This window comes from Cibotium barometz, chromosome 45, assembly GCF_041138505.1.
Source record: "Cibotium barometz isolate CiBa-2024 chromosome 45, ASM4113850v1, whole genome shotgun sequence".
Lineage (NCBI taxonomy): Eukaryota > Viridiplantae > Streptophyta > Polypodiopsida > Cyatheales > Cibotiaceae > Cibotium > Cibotium barometz.
In genome coordinates this window covers 10,766,500-10,784,775 of record NC_141090.1, presented here as the reverse complement: position 1 = coordinate 10,784,775, position 18,276 = coordinate 10,766,500, and the positions used below count along the sequence as shown (strand labels likewise).

The following is an 18,276-nucleotide window of genomic DNA, read 5'->3' as shown; positions in this document are numbered from 1 at the left end:
CGGGGTTCCGAGCCTGGGAGGAGGTCAATCTTGTGATCCTCCGGTCTGGACGGGGGAAGCCGGGGAGGGAGACTGTCCCGAAGAAAAATCTTCTGGAACTTTTCATGGAGAACCGAGTACTTCTCGGAAGCACTGGCCACCGTCTGGGCTGTCTGGATGTAAATCATCGCACACTGTGCGCCTTTCCTGACTGCTCGCTTAGCCTGCAAATGGCTTATAAGCGGAAAGTTTGGAATACCTGGCTCACACTTAATGGTCACAGGGGTGTTTGACACATTCCGATCAATCTGGAACGTGTGCTTGTCCCACTTGACATCAGGGAGAAACTTGTGAAACCACTGGATCCCCCAAAATTATGTCTGCTCCTACAAGAGGGGCAACCATAAAATCACGCACAAACTCTATGCCCTGAATGACTAATTTAGCACCTAGAGCTTCATACTTGACGCTCGTAGTCATACCTGTGCTAAAACCCTCAACTTGTTTGTCCACCGGAGTGAGCTCGAAGCGGGCACGCCTAGCGGCCTCTTCCGTGATCACATCCTCCGTGCTGCCGCTGTCAAACAAGACAACGACTCTCTGGCCACCTATGTAGCCAAAGGACTTGAGCAATTCGTTGCGCTCATACTCCTGGTCATGGGCGCCCTTCTGCTTATCTTCGAGCTCCCGGCTGATAATTGCTCCAACTGAAGCACCGGGGGTTGAAGAACTAGGGGTAGCCACTGGGGTCTGTGTGGGAGCTGTGCTCACCACGGAAGCTGTGGAGGCGGCGGCGGGCTTTGGAGGCTTCTTCGGACAATCCCGAGAAGTATGTCCTTTTGTGTGACAAAAGTAACATCTACCCTCCTTCCTGTACTGAGCAAGCTCCTCAGAACTCAACTTGCCACCTGTCTTGCCTGCCTCCGCTTTCTGGTCTGGAGTAAGCTTAGACGCATTGTTCGAGTTCTTGGAGCCAGAGGCTCCCGGGCTCTGTCCTGGGGAAGACCCCGTCTGGTTCTGGCTTTTGCCCCCCGAGGTGTTAGCCTTGGGAGAAGCCGGCTGGGAAGTCTTGGGCTTGCCACCATTGTGTTTCATTTCTGCACTCTGCGCAAGCGAGAGTGCGTCCTCGAAGGTGGCTGGCCTAAACATACGCACCTCCCATTGGATTTGCGTGTCCAGGCCATACAAAAACTGCCCTTTCTTGTCCGCATCAGATAAGCCTAATTGTAGACACAAGGTCGAAATTCTATTGGCAAACTGAAGGACTGGTTGCGCATTCTGACGCGCACCCCTGAACTCGTCTTCGAGTCGCTCAAGGTAGTGGGGCGGTAAAAACCGCTGCTTAAGGTCACAGACGAACTCGTCCCACCCATAAGCTGCCATACCTGATCTGGTGTGGGCATGAGCCCACTGAGTCCACCAAGGAATGGCCTCACCTTCCAAATACCAACTGGCTAAGATCACTTTGTCAATATCTGATTTCCTAACTGCGGCAAAGTAAGCTTCAAATTGATGTAACCATGAATACAGAGTAGTGGGATCGAGTTTACCATTATACTTACTGAAGTTCATTTTCTCGGGAAAATGATTCGAGGGCGCCGCCGGTGTCAATCTGGCGTCCAAAGCTCGGAGGTAATGCTCGTGTTCCACCCGTCGCATGGCTTCGTCTTCTCGTTGTCGAATCTCCAATGCCCGTATCTGCCTCTCAAGCAAGGAGCTTGACTGCGGCTGTGACCCCTCGAGAGGGTCCCTGTGATGACGAGGATCTGGTATCTGGGGTACGGAAGGAGAGGGAGGAGGAGATGGAAAACGCGACGCTGGAGAGCGAGAACGCTCCTCCAGAGCCAAAATCCGCGCCTTCTGCTCGTCCAACTTGGTTGTCTGGTCTGCGATTGCTCGCATCATCTGCTGGAACATGTCTTGTACACTCAAGCCGGGTGCCCTAGCTGGGCTGCGTGGTGCACTCTGGTCCCATGGTTCTGGTTCTCTCTCGTCGCCAGCTCGCCATAGCGGGAATATGCAGTTCCTTTCCGGACCGCAATCTGACCATCCACTATCTGTGTGGGAGACTTCCGGAGGCTTCCGGAGGCTAAAAACCAATCGTCCTTCGAGGGACAGGAGTCACTCCGAAAAGGGTAGTCCACCGGCGTCTAAAAACCAACCACACGAGCGAAAAAATTTTCTGGTTTTCTTTGCTGAATCTTCGTCCTTGAAGTAGGCTCTGATACCACTGTAATATGCGGAAGCTTCGGAGAAGGATCGGTACTTCAAAACTCAGAAAACAGCACTCTTTTCGCGACGGAATTAACGCACAAAACTGAAAGACGATGTGCAGAAAATAGAGAGAGAAGGGGGAGATGGAGAAGGACACAGTATTGGGTCCCAATTACCCTCTGTAGGGCCCCCACCACGAATGGTGTATTTGCTTTATTAGAATGATGTAAATCTGATACAAATACAAAGTACTTGACCTTTTCTTGGCTGGTAAACCTGCCCTTGACCTTCAGTCCTTCACCCCTTAGCTTTAGCAAACCCTTGGCTGTCCTGGCCCTTGAATGCTTGAGGCTCTTGGTGAATTGTGAGATGAATAATGGGATTATGGGCTGGGGTATTTATACCCCCTCTTGCATCCAGTCGGCTGGCTTCAGGACAGCCCACGACTGAGTCTTGTAATAATTGTGGTCACACTTTAATAAAGTGTTTTCACACTTGTCTGATGGCTGTCCAGCCTGCGCCTGACTCTGGGACAGCCTCCTGGCTGCTGGGCAGGCTGCGCATAGGTGTGGGGACTGCCCCTACACCTGGCTGCCTACTGTCTAGGGCTTTTACCCTCTGTCGGCTGCCTGTCCAGAGGCTCTGGAGCTGGCCGACTGCCCCTCCAGCCCTTGCCTTGGCTGGTGGGCAAAGTCTTGGGCCCTCCTGGCCCCTTGGGGGTGGTTCTACACCTCCCCCATGCCCATCTAAGTATGCACATGCAAACACCTACACTGGGGTAGCCCTATGGGCTGGCCCCATCTCTACATGCAAACTACATGCCTACAGAGGCCTGGCATCCAGTTGCAAACCAGATACACAGCACATCTGACATCATTCTAGAGGGAGACTCACAGCGCGGACTGGCACTGCTTCATGTGCAGGACAATGCACACCTGACCTTGGACTCATGTGCAGGACAATGCACACCTGACCTCGGACGACTGAGATGGATCCCTGGTTGACTCGTCCCGGACTGGGCTCACATGGGACCAGTTCACCATCCCAGGTCCTGCACCTTCTGTACAGAATGTCTACGTGGCATCCAAGTGCGGGATGCACGTGACAGGTCACGACGTGAACTGCAGACGACTACTTCACGATGTGAACCATAGTCTGTTGTTTCACGAAAATATGAAAATTTAATGACCAGAAAAGACAATTTGGCAGAAAACCAGGTGAAACTGTTGGAGTAGTGAATTTGCTTGTTGAAATACATTCTCATGCACTTGAGGTCTAGGAAACTCATTGGAGACAACCTTAACCTTACCCCCAACGACAGTGCATCAAATCACCCAAGTTCTTCGAACCAAAAAAGTCTTGGTTCAAGTCGCTTGGCGAGCATTCAATTGAGTGTTGCAGCTTGGAGAAATCTGACCACCACTATAGAAACAAGTAGTGAAGAATCCATGGAAGAAGGGCTAAGATTCTTTGGCTTTGGAGAGGAAGAAAAACCCTCTTCTCTTGCGAGATCCGACGGAATCTTTGATATAGCCGCCAGGGGGTTTTTTGGTCTCCAGCACGGCTCGGAAGATGAAGCGCAATCTACAGGCACAGGCCCATCAACAAGCGCGAGAGACGGTCTAAGACCGGATTTATCAACCCAACCTTCTGGTCCTAGGAATGCTAACACAGTGAGGATTGGGGGGATGACCCCATGGTTAGAAGGGATAAGGAAAGCGCCACCAAGATAGGTCAAGTCTTCCTCCCCACATCGGAGGAAATGGAAACATACTTGAAGAGCGACAATTATGGCTATTTAGCTTAAGAAAACAAGAGCTCGATACGCGAAGAACGAGGGAGAAACAAAGGCAAATGGAGAATTTGAATCCGATTCGACCACGTGGCAAAGAACCAGAAACATTTGGAAATGCCACTGATAGCATGTGGATGGGAATAACCAAAGGAGGGATACCAACTCGGATTTGCTGAATATGACCGCAGAAATGGGCCGAGGCATGGTTAGGGAACTAGGTACTGCCCTAGAATCCAGAACTTTCCAAATGAAGCCACATATCATTTCAAAGCTTGTGCAAAAATTCTCAGGAGATGGGGACCCGATCCAACATGTAGAGGTCTTTGAGTCTACCTGTGAAACTTGTGGGCCAGTGAGCGATGTAACCATGATACATGCTTTTTCTCTAACCCTAGAAGGGAATGCCCGCCAATGGTATCGAACCTTAAAGCTGGAGGATAAAGTCAACTTCACTCGGCTTAAGAATGTGTTTATACTGAGCTTCGCTCGAAGTGGTGACAGATGGAGCCAACACACAAAGTTGTCATTTTCACAAGGGCCACACAACTAGAATAGGAGTGCTATTGGGAAGCTGACATCACAAGAGTCTAAAAGATATATTGGACTATGACCAGGTCAAACCCTATGAAAAACCAAGGTGTCTGGATGCGTCCACAACCATGGTCTAGGTGGCCATAGAGGCATCGGAGCTGTAGTTTACACTCCAGCCTATTTTACTCCATTTTATGCCACTTTTTATCCAAATGTTTATCTGATGTAATTAGGGATTTTCCCCATATTTTTCAGCTATTTTATAGTTTAGTTTTAGGCTTTTTTAGGCATTTTATCATTTGTCCAAACCGTAGCTTTTTTGCCACAGCCGATTGGCTCTATAGATATGTATATAAGCATGGACATTGTTTATTCATAATTCAATTCAATACCTTTCAGATCTTGGCTGTATACTTTCTCTTGTTTGATCTCTACTTGCTTCCGCTTCATATTCACATATTCTCACAAAGAGCATGTGTGTGTCCTAGCCCAAGGGACAAGTCACCCGGCATGTTCTAGGTCTTGTCGTGCCCTCTTTGCAAGATATGATGTTTGTATAGGCCAGAGTGGACACTTATTAGACCCATGGTTTGGTGTCTCGGAAGGCCAAGTGAATTGTCAAGTCCTTGTCTAAGTCTGGGGCAAATGTGTCGTGCCATGTGTGAAAGCCACATAGTCCTATGGTCACTAGTAAATGGTCATTTAGGGGGCATGGTGGCTGTGTACAGCCCATGGGTCGAGGACCTAAAGTGGGCATTCGGTAATGTCTAAACGTAGGAAAATAGGGTGGACCTTTTATAGGCGCCCATCTCTGGAGTTGTCATAAAGTACTTTGTGGACGTGTGCCAATAGTGCTCACACATACATCAATAGTCTTTGCATGACCTTGATCAAGAGCGTAGAATAAGACAAACAACCAAAATCACTATAAATATAGGCTTGTTAGAAATGCCTCATCCAAGCTCTGAATAATCCATGGCCTAGGTTGGATTTGTTGTCTCACTATTGCATCTCCTAGTACCTTTCTACATTTTACGACCCAGAAGTCTCACCTACCATTTTTTAATTATTTGCAGTCTCACCTACTATTCTTTTATTATTATAGATACACACTAGCATTGTAGAGTGTGAAATTGCAAGACACTTGATTTTACATTGTAGACCTAATATATAGAAAAGGATCGTTTTACACTTGACACCTGTCTTCTTTTGGCAAATTTACAAAATATTTTTCACTTGATTCAGGCTGAAATGGCAATCGTTGCAATTTAGGAGAAAAAGAATTTTCCATTGTAGGGCATCATCACAAGATGCTGAAGACATGCCAGAGGATGATGCATCAAAGAGTCAGGTTATATTGCTTTTTTTTTTTGGGTATTGCTTTTGCATATCGCAACACAATTATCATTTTCTTTTAAAATCTTTTTGTTGTGATTTGACTAGCATTTTGAAAGAAAGATTTTGTACATTTTAAATCTTATTGTAGGTGGTGTTAATACATGGGAGCTCGTTTGTTCTTAGCACAAGTACTAGATGCTTTGTTTAGAGAGAACAAGCTTTGTGGCAATATATGATGCTTTTATAGAATGACATAAGCAAAGGTGATGGCTAGTGGATTTGCTCACATGATTGATGCATTGCGGCTAGCAAAAGAAAAAAGCAAAGAGAGGGCATTCTCAATTGTAATAGCCTTGAATCATTTCCAGATGGTTGATGTGGGAAAGGACGCTAAGCCAAGGAGTTGGGATATGAGTCTCGTTCTTTGGCTTTATCCTACTTGGCCATGATGGGTAAGATCTTCAAGGGCGAAGATTGGGAGTATTTGTTCAAGAAGCCTGTGCGACCAAATCCTTTGGGAGTTCCCAGAGACAGGGTGAGATCTAAAGTTCATCAAGAGGAGGCTTCCGTAGTTTCCCACCATGACTCCTCTATTCTGTAGCGGTCTAGTGAAGATGCTCCAAGGAATGAAGATCAAGATCAGGCACATTGGCATGCAGATTGATTCTCATCATTCCCGTGAGGAGAAGAGGAAAATAGAAAGAGAGGTCTCTTCTTCTTGGAAGAAGACCAAGGACTTCAAATCTGGCGAGAAGACAGTCAGATTTGATAACTTCATGTTTGAGATTGACACCAATAAACTTTGGCATTCCTTTCTCAGTTTGAGATATCCTTTAGTGATGAGGAGTATTTTGATAAGTCAAAGCTGCGACTTGTGGCTATGCATATGAAGGGAACCACAAGTAATTGGTGGGTGGCACAAAATCTTTCCGATGACACTCCAACTACTTGGAAAGACTTAAGGCAAAGTTCAATGCATAGTTTTTGCCTCCTGGCTTTTGAGCAGGGTATCAGACAGGAGTGGGACAAGATTTCCCAAAAAGAAGGTGAATCCGTCACTTCCTACATCTCGAACTTTGAAAAGTGCTTTTACAGGTTACCCCTTTCATGTCTATCTCAAAGGAGGAGAAGAAGCAGAAGTAAGGACTTGCTCCTACTATTTAGAAGGGTGTAACTTTGTATCCAAATAGCACCATGCAACATTTGACCATCTCCGCCCTTGCCGCCGAGCATTTACATGTCGTTTGGTTACAACAAAAGATTGATTCTAGCATTGCAAAAAGGAGGGACTAGGCTGTCTCACCTCAACAAAATAGCGGGCAGCCACTGAAGAAGGATTCTAACGACACCAAAAAGTCAAAGTTTTCTTTCAAAAAGAAGCTAGGGGACAACTAATCTAGCTATCGCTCATTGAATGAGCTGAAGCGTGCCTATTTCTTAGAAGACAAGTGTTTCAAATGTGATAGCAAAGACCACAAAGCGAAGCTTTGCCACGAGGCAAAGAAACCACGAGAGAATACTAGCAAGAATGTAGTTCCTGATGTGCAGTGGGACTCCGGCCATGCACCATAGGATCGACAGGTCTGCACAGCAGGCTTGGGGAACAATCAAGAATCAACCTGCTCTTTTGTTATTCGATGTTTGTTTCATAGATAGCTTTATCTCTACGGAGATGGATGCTTCTTTGGGATTGAATGTGGACTTGGTATTTGGCCGCCCATAGTCCGAACGCTTTTGACTGATTGCCATGAGATAGAGAGCATCATTAGACGAAACTACACAGCAAGAAATGGCAGTTATTGGATAGTAGGTAGTGGGCTAGTGGAGTTGCACACCCAGGTGGTTACAAGAATCCCATGTATAAGTAGTCTTTTCTTGTACTTTGAAGAGATGTAATGCATGAGATACATTAGGATGCACAATTTTAGTTTATTGATGCCTATTTTTTTGTCATTCTCGATCTGTGTTCCATCATCTTGGTGAAGCTGCCGTCGCACAACTTGGCGATCCGGCGGGTTCAATACCAGAATCCACTCTAATTATGTAGAAATCTTTTTCATCCCTTTTTGTTGGCTCAATAATTTTTGGATGTTACTGCTGCAATCTTTGGTCTTCAATGTCTCTCATAAAGAAAAATTAAGGCCCAATATAGAAAATCTGTCTTGCTAAAAGGCTCATGCCTATTTTCTCAACATCCGTTCTTGTTACTGACATACCCGCTGCTCACTACCTAACCGACTGCAATGAACCCCAATATAGAAAATCTTTCTTGCATGCCTATTTACTCAACATCTGTTCTTGTTACCGACCCGCTGTCCACTACCTAACCGACTGCAATGAACCCCATTGTAGCTGATCCGTTGTTTAGATACCCACCATTGTACCTGATCCGCTATTCAGATACCTTAGTGAGTTGCATGAGAGTCTCCAATTCCGAATTCTTTCCTTCATCCCTGAATCATACACAGACGACTTGCAAGAAGGCACTGTCTTATCCATAGACAGCCTGCAACAAACCACATGGGATCAAATTTGGCATGAAATCTTCTCTATATTCAGCTTGCTGCATCTTCTGATTAGCCGATTGCATAATATTCACCACAACTAGCTTCCGCTATACTTATATAAGCTTTGATGACTTCTGGCTGTTCCTGTGGCTCATCAACCGTCTTTCCTTTACTTTTGATGAATCTGACGGGTTGCAAGTGGAAGCGGGAAGAGCCCCTGACTGGCAATGACCACAAGAATCCGGCTTCTTGTCAACGGAAGCAGAACGAGAAAGAAAATCTGCAGTTTTTGTGGCAACAAACGGCATGACTCCAAACAATGCCCGATCAAGCCATGTTCATCACGTGCACAAGTCGGAAAAACCGTTCTAAGCACTGTCCATGCACAGTGGAAAAACAATTCAGAAACCTTACCTCCATAGTTTCGAATGCCGTATATGACAATTGTATAGACGTATTAGACATTTTTGAAAATGAGGATTATCATGAAATAGACTGGTTTGAAAAGCATGTGTCCACATTTCCGAGTCTGCCCATTAGGAATCTTAAAAAATATACAAGCTAGATGGTCCGCCATCCGCCGACGTTTGTGGGAGGAGAGGAAAAGAGAGGTTAAGGTGGCATGGGAGGACGAAGAAGGCTATGAGTGCCGAGAAGAACCCTTGGATGCACCTAACCCATCGACAGAGAGACCCCTGAAGACAAATGCCAGGATGCATGATCCGACAAGCTGTGTGGAAGGATAGGATGCAAATCTGACCAGGGTAGATTTGGATAATGTGAGTAATGATTCGCTGTGTGATGCTGAGATAGCATGTGGTGACACATTTCACGATGATGCATGTGCTCATAATGATAAGTCTGGCACAAATATTGTGTAATACAAATTAGAATGTTAAGGATGTCTATTGTTTGGTATCAGAGCAGGTCAGCATCCTCTTGAGTACATCATCTGTGGGTCGTCGCCCATTCACTGTTCGCTACTGTGCACGGCCATTGTTGCTGTGCATCTTTGCTTCTTTGCTGCTGTGCGCCGGCGCCTTCAGCTGCTGCCTTTACTGCTGTACTCCCTGCCCAACAGTCGCTTCAGCCAGCTGTGCTGTGGCCTCTACAACGCCCGCCATCGCCAGTTTTTTTGCTTGCCAAATAGGAATTTTAAGGATGTCTAATGTTTGGTATCAGAGCAGGTCAGCATCCTCTTGAGTACATCATGTGTGGGTCGCCACCATTCACTGCTCGCTACTGTGCATGTCCATTGTTGCTGTGCGTCTTGGCTTCTTTGCTGCTGTGCGCCGACGCCGTCAGCTGCCGCCTTTGCTACTGTACTCCCTGCCCAACTGTCGCTTCAGCCAGCTCGCCAGCTTTTCTGCTTGCCACCACCACAGCGTCGCCTAGCAAAAAAGTTGCTTCAGCCAGCTGTGCTGACTCCTGTGCACAGCTAGTGCCAGCTGCTCCACCCAACAACGCTAGCGACGCCCAGTTGCTGCTCCTGTGCAGTGCCCATGGCTGCCCTCTGCCGACCTCAGCCATCTTTGTTGCCGCCGGTCACTCCATCAAAATTAATTTGGGGCGTTTCTGATTTTTTTGGGAAAATCCAAAAATTGGACCACCACTAGTGCGTACAATTTGGGGCTTCTTCAAAAATCGGCATTGCACTTTGGGCTTTTTGCATTTTGGCCCAAAATCGAACAATTGGACCAACATTGGTGCCAATATTTTGGGGGGGTTCGCAAAATCAAGCTCTGACTCCATCTTGTGTCATCTTGTGTCATCTTGTGTCTGAGAGTTACCTCAGCCAAGTGAAGGTCTCCAAGAACAATTCAGTCTATTTACAGCCAGCAGTCAGTCATTCTACTCATTCAATAAAAGCAAATGCACCATACGTGGTAGGGGCCCTTCAAAGGGTATTTGGGACCCAACACTGTATATTGTCTCTCTCATAGTTGTTAAGAGGCGCGCCTCTAAGAGTTCGAGGCGTACGACTGCCTGATTGAGGCTTCCACATTTTTTTTTTTTTGCTGGTTTGAGTCTTTAGACGGGGGCTTTAAGGGCCCAAGGCAGCCCCTCTCACACACTCTCTCCCTCATTCTCTCCCTCCCTCCCTTAAGCCTTTCTCAAGATCCAAAGTTCAAAGTTCAAACTTCAAACACAGTAGGATGATGATGTTTTTTACACCCACTGTTGGAGCTATCTCTATACTCTACCGGTTCATTTCATTTTACTTTGTACCCTTGAATCTTGATGATGAGGATGGACTATTTTGGTCTCATAGGTCATTTTGGCCTTTTGTAGACGTTTAATATAGCGCCTTTGGTTCAAGCAGTTCTTAATGACTCTTTTTTTTTCAGCCATTGACATGACTCCATATGACACGGTGTTTGGAAGACGTGTTGAGTCATTGTCGACCAAAACATTGTCTTAGACTTACCAGGAGATCTTAGAGCCTGTGAAGGATAGATTGGCCAAAGCACAGGGGGTCTGTTCTCGGCAGGCCAACAAGGATAGAAGGGATGTGAAATTCTTGGAAGGGGATTGCTAGACCTCCTCCCTCAGATGTCCAAGATGAACCGAAACCTAATATTGTCGATGAAGCCGAAGTGATGGTTCCAAAATAGAGGGTTGCATTGTTTCAAGCATGGCTCCGGCCGAAGAGAGCGTTAGTTTCTCACGAACTTATGCATGAAGCGGTTTGGCTTGACCAGAACTTCTTTGAAGACTATTCGGCATTATTGACGGTCTATTTGGAGGCTATGCAGTTTCGAGAAAGGGATGCCACGTGCATCCCGCACTTGGATGCCACGTGGACATATCTGTACAACATGTACAAGACTTATAGCGGTAACTCGCCTTTTGTGAGCCCTTGTGTGAGAAGTGTCAGCTAGGGATCCACTGTAGGGCATCATGGTACAAGTCCCGTACATGGTCATGGCCAGGTGTGCATGTCCCACAACCCTCTGGAATGATATAGAGGTGTACCATGCATTTATTAGGCTTCCACAGCTGGATGCATGGGCACCATTCCGGGTTCAGGATGCATAGACCTTGAAGAGCTTGAACATTGGCATGAGGCTAGCCATAGGCCAGCACACTGCCGGATCAGCCAGCCCTAAGGAGCCTAGGCCAGCAATAGGCCAGCCATTGCTCACTTGGCCAGTCCCAAAAGGCATGTCGGCCAGCAGCAAATACAGCCAGCTACATATATGAAAAGCAATTTAATGCTAATTTCTGCAACTGGAAACTGACCAGCATCTGGCTGTTCATATATAAGGACCTTCATTCCCTTGCATCATGTCATATTTCCGCAAGTGCCAAAGGTTCAAGGGCCTAGACAGCCAGAAGGAGCCGGAAGGTGAAGATCAAGGGTCATCTTCAGGCTGATAGTTACCTCAGCTAAGTGAAGGTCTCCAAGGTCGAGCAAATACATCATAGGTGGTGGGGGCCCTTCAGAGGGTATTGGGACCCAACACTGTATTGTCTCTCTTCCATAGTTGCATTCTGTACCCGTACTCATCCGATGAGTACCTTCAATACTTTCCGTACCACTCCATATGTACCGTACCTCGTATGGATAAGGTCTTCGTACCAAATATGTAGTTCAATGTATGACACTTATTTGGCCCGTTTTTTAACTATTTTAGTCAGTGGTCATTGCTCAGTAGTTAATAGATTAGTTTTCATTTCAGTATCACCATAATCTTTAATGCTATTTTTGTATGGATGCTAGATATTTCTTATTTTACACACACACACACACACACACTTTTTTTTTTTTGTAAAGCTTCATGTCATTAATTACAGGTGGGAAACCTCAAAACGAGGAAAACCCACCAAAAAGACCATATACAAGGGAGACTACTAGAGTGTTCACTATGTTCAGTGTGAACATAGTTAAACATCTAAAAAGAATCTGTAAAAAGAGCATACAGAGATGAGTCAATCTCGTGAAGAGAGAAACAGTCATATAAAGATTGCTGAAGAGAGGAACGGAAGAATGAGTAAGCATCCAAATGAGGCCCAGCAAAAACTATCCTGTTGCGAGACTCCCAGGTAGTCCATAAAGCCCAATAGCGAACCCAATCAAAGAAGACTTTATAGGATCTAAGGGGTGAAGGGAGAAGACCGAAGATCTTAAAGTATTTCCCAAAGGGTGCCTGTCGGAAGCGGGCTCTCAAACGTGCAGCAATCCGATCCAATAAAGTCCTGGTGAGAGGACAACTCCACAAAAGATGAAAGACTATCTCTTGAGAAGCACCACAACTATGACAAGTTGAAGGTGCCAAAAGTCGCCTAGCCAAGAAAAGGCCCGACTGGCAAGACTCCAATCAAGCATCTCCATAAAAAAAGTCTACTTTTCAAAGGAAGACTGCATTTCCAAAGAGAATGAAGCCGCTGTTTCCACCAAGCCTGACTTTTATGAAGATGCCAAATCTGATTCGCATGTTCTTGAACCCAAGAGGCAGGCAACAAGAAATGATATATCGAATGAACCGAAAGTTTAGCCATTGATAAAGGGCCTCGTGCAGGTTGTTCTCTTTTAAGGCTCCAATCAACCAAACGATCAGAACGATCCAAATCTGCAATTGGTTCAAAAGGAGCAAGAAGCTCTCGAATAAGCTACCAGATTGATCTATAATGCATCCCCAGACCAAATTTCCTGGCGGCAACCACAAAAGAAAGCACATGGCCACCAGCATCCAAAACATCATCAATAAGATAAACTCCTTTCTTTGAAAGGAAATATGCCTTCCTAGGCTCACGTAGAGCCAAGGGTACATCAAAAGCCTTGGACCAATGAATACTCTCAAGGCGAAGCGAAGAAGATTGCGCATTAAGCCTGGGATTCCAAAAAAGATATTGCGTAATCTGTTTCCAGGCAAAAATTAACTTAGATGAAAGAGGGCAGCCGACAATCTTTCCATCAAAATGGCTGAAAATTGCATCCCAATACGTAACAGTCCACTTTCCAAAAGCAGGTGAAGACATAGACATACACATATGACCCAACATAATAGCCCATGGCTGGCGCTGTTGTACAAATTCCAACAGCAAAGTGGATTTATGAGCAAGCACATGAAAATGAATATTCAATATGTTCAAGCCACCATGTATCTTTGGAGAACACATCTTTGGCATTGACAAAAGACGAAGACCCTTTTTACGATGTTGAGTTTTCCACACAATTGCCATTGCCAGAGACATAAACCGATCTATATCAGCTTTCCTCCACATAATCAATGGAAGAAAGAACTGTATTAAGCCATTACAATAGCCTGCACTATCCTGAGACGTACATGAAGAGGCCAAGTGGAAAGCTGCCAATAATCAATTTTGCGATTCAATTTTAGCATAACCCATTGAATCATTTGTGAAGATGACAGCTGCCAGCCCAAAGGGTAACCCAAATGACGAATGATATGTTCACCAGGAGGTATTCCACCGGGCCACAATACATGATGCCATTGCTGTACATTAAGCGCAAGCAAGGTAGACTTACAGAAGTTTACTTTCAAACCAGCAGCCAGACCAAAAAGTTCCAAAGCCTCCATTAATCTCTGAAGATCTTGTTGCGTATTCTTGGGCATAAAAAAGGAATCATCAGCATAAGCCTGAGCCAGGAAAGTATGCCCAGCAGGAAGCTGTAAGCCATGCAATTCATCAGTAGCTTGCAAAAAATCCAAGTAGCAAAGAAAAGGATGTGTGGCAATAGCAAACAACAAGGAACTAAGCGGACAACCCTGGCGAACTGAACGTCCCAATTTCCAAGAATCTGATAGAGAAGAGCTCAAAATCAAAGAAGCATCACTGTCATTATAGAGCCAATACACAATATTTTGCCACTTTGCACCGAAACCAAGATAATTCATAGTCATAGCTATATAGTCTCAATGCACAGAATCAAAAGCTTTCTCAATATCAACCTGCAAAATGAGTACATCTTGCTTAGTGTATTTGGCATATTCAATGGCAATATAAGCATTAGCCAAATTATCATTGATTTGCCTGCGAGGTACAAAACCATATTGCGCAGGATGTAAACCATCATGTAAAAGTCCTTTAATACGATTTGCCAACATCTTAGTCAGAAGCTTATAGATGACAGGCATAAGAGTAATGGGCCTCCAATCAAAAAAAGCTTCACAAAGATCCCGTTTAGGGAAAAGCTTAACCAATCCTTCTTTCCAAGAAGATGGTAGTACATCATTTGCCCAAGCTTCATTGATCATATACAGCAATGATTGTTCCAGCTGAGGCCAAAACGCATGGAAAAATTCCACTGTCAATCCATCCCATCCGGGAGATTTCCATCGACCCATTGAACGTAAAGCATCTTTAAGTTCAATATCAGTGAACGGAGATTCTAATTCCAAAGCATCCTGTGGAGAAATAATGGGCCGAACATGATGCAATAAAGCATAACGAGCATTAAGTATGTTAGGTGAAGTAGTTGGCGGTTTAGCAAAAAGAGCTGCAAAATGCTGACTAGCAATATACGAGAGCTCCAACAAAGAATGAGTCCATTGACCATCAGATTTTTTCACCCTTCTGATGCATTCCTTTTGTCTTGAAGCATGTAGATTTTTGAAAAAATCTTTGGAAGAGCAACCCTTATCTATGATAGCTCGATGTCGCGAACGTGTCAACCATTTTTGCAATTTTCTCTGATCATTTAGCACGAGGAAGTGCTTAGCCTGCATTAAAGATTCTTGTTCATTGGTATTTAAAACCCGAAACTGAGCAAGATCAGCCATAGATTGACATGTTTCTTTAGCCTGCAAGATCCGATTCCGCAAGTCGGCCATGTAATAACGACCATAATCACAGATCACAGCTTGCATGCGCTGAACAAATTGAAACCAAGCAATGTCAATATCCTCATGCATTTGAAGGGGCAAAGGCTCAATGGCTTGCAAAACCATTTCCTTGAAATCAGCATGCACAAGATAACTGTTGTTTAAAAGCAACAGCCTATGTTTCTGAAGAATAGAAACATCCTGTGGCATATCAAAATAAAGGCCTAACCATAAAGGAGAATGATCAGAGAGTAACATGGAGCGATCAATCCATAGCTTGCAAACAAAATCATCGTATTGGTCTGCATGTAACAAGTACTAGCGATCCAGACGTGTCCAGATATGTGGAAAAGCATTGTGATTAAAGGTAAACCCTTGCAGATGAGGGAATACATGCTGCCATAGGTCCAAAATATTGCAGGAAGAGAGCAAATCATTCCATGTTCTGCGTTCAGCTCCAAGCATATGAGTTCTTCCAGTGGAATTAAATTCAGGAGATGGAGCATTATTAAAATCTCCACAAAGGAATGCATTATGGAGCTAGGGATAAGCCAACATTTGCGACCATATATTTGCCATGCCAGCTGAGCTTTGTGGCGCATAAACTGCTGCAAATTCATAAATTTGTCCATACAATGAACATTGAATGACCATCCATCTGCCAGCAGAATCATTGTAGGCCAACATTGGTTGCAGATCATGCTTAACGAGTATAAAAACTCCCGAGTAATGCTGAGTGCCCGCATAAAATATATCATAACCAGCAAAGTGACCTGATTGACCCACTAAGGTATACTGATTGTGTTCTTGCACACACACCAGATGAGGTTGCATTTTATGTACATAGTGCCAAAACAACCTAAATTTACCAGGAGCACAAAGTCCTCTAATATTGTACGAAAGACATTTTATTGGAGCATCAAACATCAAATCTATACAAAGGTATATACAGTGAACAGTCAGCAAAAATCAATGCTGCATAACAACAACTGAATCAGGGAGAGAGCCCTCGCCCTGAATCAAGAGAGACTCATGCATATTCGTATCAACACACATATCCAAAGCATTTACATCGGCATCCATACTCGAGGAATCACCTCGAACTACATCCGACCATATTCTAGAAAGCATAGTCGAAGAAGTGGAAGACTGTGCAATAGTGGCAGATGCAGTCCAATTACGTGAAGGAATGGGAGCACGACGAACCATAGTAGCTTTTTTCGGAGTTTTCCATTCAGCCGAAGATATTTTATCCTTTCCTTTATCCTTGGATTGATTAGGCACGGCCAAAGAAGAAACAACTTGTGGAATAACTTTAGCTTTTCCTTTCTCTTTCTCCTTTTGAGTATTTCGAGTGGCTTGATTTGTTGGTATCTCCTTAACTTGAGTAGGCTGCACATTCGGTGAAATGGGAGGTACAGCAGATAACGGCGGAGGATGCAGCAGAGAAGGACATTCAGAAGCCATATGCCCAAACTTATGACAAGTGAAACAAGCACCTGCAAAGACTCCCCAATTTAATTTGAAATAACATGCACCCATGCCACGCACATTTTCTACTTCAACAGCAATTGCAGGTGGTTGCTCATGGTCCGTATCCCACAAGATGCAAAATCTGTTTTTGTTTCCTGTAGGACGAGGTGCACAAACCACTTTGCCCAGAGTGGCTGCTATACCTGGCAAATGTTCCCTCAAATATTCCGGAAAATCCACGACCTCGACCCAAACAGGACAACGATGCCTAATCAAGGACTGATAGTCCTTGGTCGGGGACCAAGGTAACACATGTACCAACTGTATACCAAACATAAGGGGAGAAGTTTCAAGCATCTGCTGCTTATATTGACCATCAGATAGCAATACATCATAAAAACCCCTTGCTGCAAAGTGAACTCCATCTACAAAGGGTCCACCTAGAATGGACTGAATCCATTGAGCTACTTCTTGCACAGAAGGCATTTTGCCCGGAAAGAAGAGGATAATCCCTTTCTCTGAGTATCCACGCAGAGGAGACACAATCGTCGGCAATTTAATCTTATAACTGAAAGAAGGAGGCGGGTCCTTCCATTTGACACGACTGTCTACAAAGTCCTCACATAAAGCCTCATATACAAACTGTGCATCCGACGAATCTTGCTTAATCATGGTGACAGATTCAATTGCAGTATGCTGCCTCTTGTTACTGTCTGTAGCATTATCCCGACGAGCATAGGTCACAACAGTCTCAGACATAATTGCAAGAGTAAAGTCTGTACAACACTGCCAAACAACCTTTTTTTTTTTTAATGAAAGCTGTATGCTGTATATAGTAGCCTAAAAAATTCCTGCTGATGCGAATCAAAAAGAAGCTCTATTTGTTGGAATGCTGAAACTGACTTCTGCTGATGCGAATAAAAAAAAAAAGCTCTGTACGTTCACACACACACACATACAAGGTTGTACAGAGAAGAAAAAGCGAGCAGGTGCTGAACAGAGAGGAAAAGAAGAGCAAAAGAAGAGAGCAGGTCGCAAGCAAGGGTGCGTCAAAACACAAGGATGCGTGAGGTCGTGTCATAGGGGTTGCAGGTCACATCGAGAACTAACACCACTGTGTACGTCTGTACACAGGCACACCACACACACACGAGCACGTGCACACACACGCGCGTGCGCAAAGGCACATACAGCAGGCGCACAGAGACGATAGTGGCGAAGACGGGCACTGCAAAAGCGGCAGCAGGCAAAAGGCAGTTCTGCAGAGGCGTTCCTCTCTCTCACTCTCTCTCACACACACACATACACATTCTCTCACCACACACACACACACACACACACATACACACACACACACACAGTTAAAAATGTGAACGTACTTAAAGTACTTATCTTGTTGCGTACTTTACGTACTTGTACTGCTCATGCACCGACCTAAAGTACTCAACCACTATGCTCTCTTCTCTTTCTGCACTGTTATTCTCATTACATTGTGCTATACATCATCAAGAAGAAAGGTGCTGAAAGCTATTTATTAAAGTATAATCTTCATTTGCAAGCTTTTGCATGTTACAATAGGAAAGTGCACAGAAACATAGCATGGTAAAATAGTACAAAAACAGAACATTTATATGGGGAAAAACTAGGC

The 18,276-nt window shown here is 44.8% G+C and overlaps 1 protein-coding gene across 1 annotated transcript in view; it reads left to right on the top strand.

The window, feature by feature from the left end:
* The window catches only part of EGY2 (ethylene-dependent gravitropism-deficient and yellow-green-like 2), a 111,276-nt gene that overhangs the window by 35,172 nt on the left and 57,828 nt on the right, over window positions 1-18,276 (top strand). Inside the window, exon 2 of the mRNA XM_086783025.1 lies at window positions 5,765-5,870. Within this exon, the coding sequence (XP_086639151.1) occupies window positions 5,765-5,870 (106 nt within the window). The remainder of the gene's footprint in view (window positions 1-5,764; window positions 5,871-18,276) is intronic.